Source organism: Nematolebias whitei, chromosome 12 (genome assembly GCF_014905685.2).
Source record: "Nematolebias whitei isolate Nwh7 chromosome 12, NemWhi1, whole genome shotgun sequence".
NCBI lineage: Eukaryota > Metazoa > Chordata > Actinopteri > Cyprinodontiformes > Rivulidae > Nematolebias > Nematolebias whitei.
Genome location: NC_056509.1, coordinates 17069811 through 17076429, shown reverse-complemented (window position 1 = coordinate 17076429; position 6619 = coordinate 17069811). Strand labels below are relative to the sequence as shown.

Genomic DNA, 6619 nt, shown 5'->3' with positions numbered 1-6619 from the left:
ATATATATATATATATATATATATATAGGTATGTATGTATGTATATAAACAAGAAATAAGTTAAAAAAAATAAAAGTATGCTATAAACAGTATTGTACTAAAAACAGTAGTGTATTCACCTTCTGCAGATATCATTCTGTTATGGCGTTGTGCAATATTGTCAATAAATTAGATAATGAAAAATGTAAACATATTGGCCTTGTTGCTGTTTTGGGTGATTTATAAATAAAGTGGTATATTAAGGTATGGTGTAATAAACAATGCACAGTAGGTGGGTAAAATGAAGTCCAGGTCTTTGGCAGGTTAGGCTGTGAAGTCAATGCATGTGCGACTTCATTATTATTTTTTTCAGGCAGTCCCTGGAAAACGTGAATTTCTGATCAAAGTTCTGCCTTCCAATGTGTCCAGTGAAATCTGCAAGGAGGGAAACCTGAGACAACCGGTATATTTGTCAGCGTTCTGCCACCTGCTCGAGTCACACACTGGATTTTTGACTAACTGATGCTCATTTTGTTGCTTATGGATAATTTATTAGTTAGTGATCAAAATAATTTTTGTTATTGTCTGCAGAAGAAAGTATAAAACATACCTCTGTTAAATGGGTGTCAACACAGATGGTGAATACAAATCTACTGACTTATCTATATGTTAGTGTAATAGTACACATGAGAAAATGTACAAGTTTTACTTGATTAAAAGTTTTTTGGGAACAAGAACCCAAAACAGTCACCGGTCCTTTCGGTGATACATCACAAATTCTTGTTTTTTGTTGTTTGTTTGTTTGTTTCATTGTTAGTTTGTTTCCTTCACTGCACCACCTGGTGGTGGATGGGTTAAATGCAGAGACTAATTTCGCCATTGTATGGAAACATACAGTGCTGATATTGTGATGACATTATTATTATTATTATTATTATTTTACGTTGGATGACAGTACCTGATATGCCAAAATCAAAAACGGCAAGATTGACAGTCATGATCTCAGGAGGCTTCAACTTGGTCTTGCGTTTGATGGTCATGTAAATGACGTAGCCATTTCCAATTGCCGACATAATTCCTGTCAAACAGACAGAGAAAATGGCAGATGAAATCTCTACAAATCATTCTTTTTTATATATATATAAATAATTTTTAAAAAATTAATAAAAGCCATAAAAAAGTCATAAAAGTGCATGCAAATCCATTTGTATTTGATAACATGTTGGAAAAAATACAGTTGACAAAATAAACAAAATTCCCCTTTTGAGATAACATGAATATTTCTGAATGGCACAGAATGATTTCATGGTGATCGGCAGGGAAACTACCAAAGTGAACTGTTAGAAAATAGAACATAAATTAGGTGTAAAAAGATCATAAGTTATTGTTAATGAGAATGTGCAGTTCTATCATACAGTGTGTTGAAAACGTATTCACTTCCTTTGTATTTTAAATAATGAAGTTATATGGGAGTAAAATAATAAAAAGAAATGTGGTGCTTGCATATGAATTCACCCCTTTTAGGCCTGTCGCGATAAACAAAAAATCAATTAATCACATGATAAATAAAAATTATCAACCTCATTTCCCTTTATCGGCTTTATCGTTTCTTCGTCTCTCTCTTTCTACTGAAGACCCTGGATGATAAAAGGCTCAACTTCAGTGCTCTTCACTGACCCCTCCCTTTCTCTTTTCTCTTTAAAATCCATTTGGATCATTAAAAGCAGCTAAGCTGAAAAGCTAAGCTATGAGATAAGCTAACAGGCCGACCTTGGGAAAAAAATCCTCCGTCTTGTCAAAGCTCCAAAATTCACAGTTGAAACCCATGCCTTCATGTAAAAAAGTAGTTTTTCTCTGAAAAAATAAGGTGAGAACTTTTTTACGGATTTTTTAAATTAAAAGCTTTGTGTGAAAAATGCTATGCTAAAGAGCTCAAACCACACTGAGTATTCGCCATTTTGAGAACTGAAAAAAGGAAGGAAAGACAGTACATGTCACGTCTAGGGGCCTCCCTCCCATTATTCTTAAAGAGACACGTTGCTCGCTCCCTCACTATCCATCCTTCAGTTCAAACAGTCTTATACTGCCATCCGGTGGTCGAAAAAAGGTACTACACTCAAAACAAATTAACCAACATTTCTTCTTAAATTTGACAATAATTACTAATTATTGTCAAATTTCAAACAATATTATCGTTTATCGCAATAATTTCTGAGATAATTAATCGCCCAGCACAATTTGTTATCGTGACTGGCCTACCCCTTTTACTTTGCGTCCTCAACTATTACCTTCAGAAAACAGAAAGGTAGGTAAATCAGAATCAACTTTATTGTCATTGCACAGTTAAGCACAACGAAATACATTTCAGTGCAGCCGTCCAAAGAAACAAGGGTAGACGGAGGTGCACGGAGGCTGCAGCTTTGTTGTGAAGCCCTTATCGTTCAGATAAGAAAAGGGAAGAAAAGCATGAGGAAAGATGAAGATATTAAAAAAGATCTCTCACATTGTGTCCTTGAAAGGGAAGCAGAGCTTCATGATTTACGTATCCTCCAGGAGCAATTTGAGATAAGTTGACCTATCCAAGGCCAAGTGGGGAAGTCAGATTCAGATAAACAACAATTGTTTTGGGGCAGGCGGACTCTACTGATTTTACGTCTGCCTTCATAGTTCTGCTGGTACATTCAATGGTGAATCCAGATTTGTGGTCATTCCGCCGGTCTGTGCTTGTAGCCTTCTCCAAGGTCGAGTCCTTCATGCCAGTGAGTTCCAGGATTCATAAGTGGCCTGCGATTCTCAGAAATCGCATCCAGCTTACAGTTCAGCTTGCAAAGCATCCGAGTCTGAGCACTTGAAGCACGGTACAATCCTTCACATAAGACAGGCAGCCTCACCATTGTCAAAACTGTTGCTGACATTGTCCTAATTTGTCGATATCCAAGGTACCCACAGATTCCAAAAAGCAGAAACCTTGTTATCATAAATCTAATTGTGTACGCGTCTTCAACATCCTCAACGGACAATACGAACAGGCACATCATCTTCCGTTCACCCCAGGAATCCATGATATGTCCAGCTGCGTGTGTACCTTCAGGCCATGAGGGTTCTTCTGCACCCTGTCTTCTCGTCGAGAAAATTTTATCAGTTGCGTTGAGAGACCAGCTGACCAACTCCATAATTTACGATTCGGAAGATGTGTAAAGAGAAGCTCTGAGAAAGAATCAAAGAACAAGAGCAAAAGCAGGAGAGAGGCAGGAGAGGGAAAAGAAAGCATCCATCTTCGTCAAGAGCAAGTCAGAAAAATGCGTCCATTTGTGAGTCCATCTGAGACACGCATGTTCTAATAAACCTCATAACTAATACCTCTTAGCAGTTAGATGACTACCAAGCAAGAGGCATCATGAAGACCAAGGAACCCTCCACACAAGTCAGAGACAAAGTTGTGGAAAGTACAGACCAGGGCCAGCATGTAAAAATGTATTAAACTCTTTTTCCTGTTTTTGTTTGTTTGTTTGTTGTCAAAATATTTTATGAAATGCTCATTAAACTTACAGAAAGTAATCAATGTAAGAACATCTAGAATTGGTTAATTTTTAGAGTCTGTCCAATTCAAAATGGTTGCCACATCCAATCAACGATAGAAAATACAGAAACAGCTATGACTCAATCCAAACAAGATTGAAAGCAAAAACAACTGGTTATGTTCTGTTTATTTGTAACAGAAGACGTTTGACTTCTCATCCGAGCTATGACTCAATCAAACCTCGAGATATTAGCCTAAAACTTCAAAACACTACCACTCCCCCCATTTAATAATTTCAGTAACTCATAATTTATATTGAGAGACTCCACAAGAAATTAATATCTCTGAATAATAGTTTGGTTTGGTTTTGTGGATCAGTCTTCTGTTAGTTAACATGTATTTATTTAGAACTTTAACTTCTTGCAAAGCTGCTATAGATGAACGCTAATTATCAAAGACATAGTCAACATTTCTTTATTTGTCATTCACACCCCATGTGGTACATGTGGTGGAACAAAATTATGTACACAGGGTCCCAGTTACATCCAACAATAAAATGCAAAAGATAAACAGTAATAAGATCTAAGATATGAACTAAGAAAAACATTAACTAAAAAATTCCAAGCACTAATAGCATAAAAACAATACACCGAACAGCAGCAGCACGAACATGAGTATGTGAGCAGATGAGTATGAATGAACACAGCAGCATGAAACAGATCAGCAGCATGAAACAGATCAGCAGCAACATGATGGGATTTTTCACAGTGATTAATCTGGTTAGAGATTCATGAGTCTAACAGCTTCAAGGTAGAAGCTGTTCCTCAGTCTAGTGATTCTACACTTAATGCTCCTCAACCTCCTGCGTGAGGGGAGCAGGGCAAAAAGTGTGTGTGCTGGATGAGTGGGGTCCTTCCTGACGCAGGTGGCCCTCTTCCTGCATCTGGAGGTGTAGCTGTGCCTGTGATGGTGGAGAGGCTGACTCCATTATTTAATTATTTAGGGCCTACAGAATTAATCCAAGCCAAATGAAATCTATCTTCAACCCTACACCCATATTTGATGCACATCAACATTCTCTCATCATTATTCACCTACAGAGTTACACATTAAAAATCTGACAGCAGCAGAACTTTCATTTAAATGTCTCCATGGCAACACCGGAGCTCTATAAAATGCCCGTTCTCTCTGTGAACAGGACACATTTTTTCTTTTGGACTTTATTATTGTGTATGGCTACATGTTTAGCAGCCTGTTCTTAGAGTTTAAATGGTTTTATATGTTTGTACAAAGAACAATGGGCTTTTGTTTTCAGTCACATGACAGCATGACCAGTAAGAAACCGCTTTGAAGAGAAAAAAAATAGCGAGGGAGTGGAGAATGACGTTTGGTGCTCCGGTTAATTTTGTTTCTGCAAGTTGTGGACTTGCTGAACTTGATAATAAATGTGGAATTTTAATTTTATTTTGCAACAGTATATTTGATAAGAGCTCAAGAGGCACCTCAAATAATTGCTCTTAGAAAACTTCCTGTTTACTGATCCTCCATTAATAAGGTGGAATTTCTGTCCTTAGTCATAATCAGTGACACTGGAGATTTCATGGCACAACCACGCTTCCATCTGTAAAACCTGTCACTGAACTTGAAATAGGTGTTGAAAAGGCAGAGGTCCAGCAGGGGACAGACCTGGTCCAGGGTAAAACTGGTCCTGTTGTGGGTCATTATCTTGTTCAAGTCTTTTTCTGACTGGCTGTAATGGTTTATCTGAATGTTTCCCAACTGGTTCACTAAGACATTACCTTTTACTTAAAACAAGACCAACCCTTCAGGTCAGACCTGTCACGTCTGCTGATTCCACTCAACCTGTTGAATCTGCACAGATTTCCTTCAGCTGCTCAATAAACCTGATTATTTTTTCTCAGGGTTTGCAGAGAATCTTGTAGTGAAAACATTTTAATAAGCAACACAATGAGCTGACTGTGCATTTATTTCCATGAACTCATATGATGCACAGATACCAACAAATAAAGGCTCTCGGCCAACGTTGGGCTTTTGGGGCATTTCCACATAAAAGTGAGTGAGAAAATGGATGAAAAGAATGAACAAACATCACATTAAATGTGTTTTCCCTAAAGCATACGGTGTCCCTGTTCCTGCCTATCGACTTCCTCTTACAATATTTTATGTTGTTTCCTGTACAACTGCAAGCAAAAACTTTCTTCTTTTAGCTGTTCCCCCTCCGGGGGTCTCCACAGCAAATCATCCTCCTCCATCTCACTCTGTCCTCTGTCCTCACTTCAACCCCCATGTCCTCCATGTCCTCTCTGACTGTCTCCTTAACTGGATGCTTTGCACAATCAAAAACAATGTCTAAATGAAGAAAAATTGGGAATTTAATCAAACTTGAGTTAGTGACAAACCTAAATAAGTAGTGGGGTGTAAAAATGTGTCACACCTATGGAAAGAGGAGGGTGTGTGTGTGTGAATCTGTGGATTTCAGTGAATAAAGTGAACCAGGACTGCTGATCTGCCGGTGGCGCACTTCTGAGGCTGAGTCATATCTAAAAAACTTATTTAATGTGAACACAGAGAAGCACAGGAGCTTGGTAGAAGCTTATTTTTAAATAGTTGATGAAGAAACAAGTCGTTGCACATCAACAGTTTTATGGTGGTGTGGTGTGTGTGTGTGTGTGGGGGGGGGGGGGGGGGGGGGTAATTTAACTGGGCATCATATGAACGAGGATGCATGTCTCGTTCCCTTCTGTAACACTGGGCCAGTTCAACACAGAATTCCCACAGAATGGCACTGACTCTAAATCAGATAAACAACCTGGCTAAATGGTCGATGTGATCTCCAGAACACGCTGCCTCCCAGTTCGTCTATTGGTGTTGTCTGCCAGCAGCGCCACAGCTGCCATCGTGTGACAACGTTGAACTTCACGCAGTTATTTATGGACATTCGTCATCGTCTGCACCTTTTTGAGTTCACGAATCATCAGAGGTGAGCTGTTCTGAAGTACAGTAGACCCTCGTTTATCACGGGGGATCCGTACCCTGAAGCCCCATGATAAGTGAAAAACCGCGAAGTAGGGATAGTAGTACAAGTAAGTAAGTACTAGT

At 38.7% G+C, this 6619-nt stretch overlaps 1 protein-coding gene across 1 annotated transcript in view; it reads right to left on the bottom strand.

Moving 5' to 3' along the window:
• Window positions 1-6619, bottom strand: part of opn5 (opsin 5) — a 132545-nt gene that overhangs the window by 61987 nt on the left and 63939 nt on the right. Inside the window, exon 3 of the mRNA XM_037686102.1 lies at window positions 938-1057. Within this exon, the coding sequence (XP_037542030.1) occupies window positions 938-1057 (120 nt within the window). The remainder of the gene's footprint in view (window positions 1-937; window positions 1058-6619) is intronic.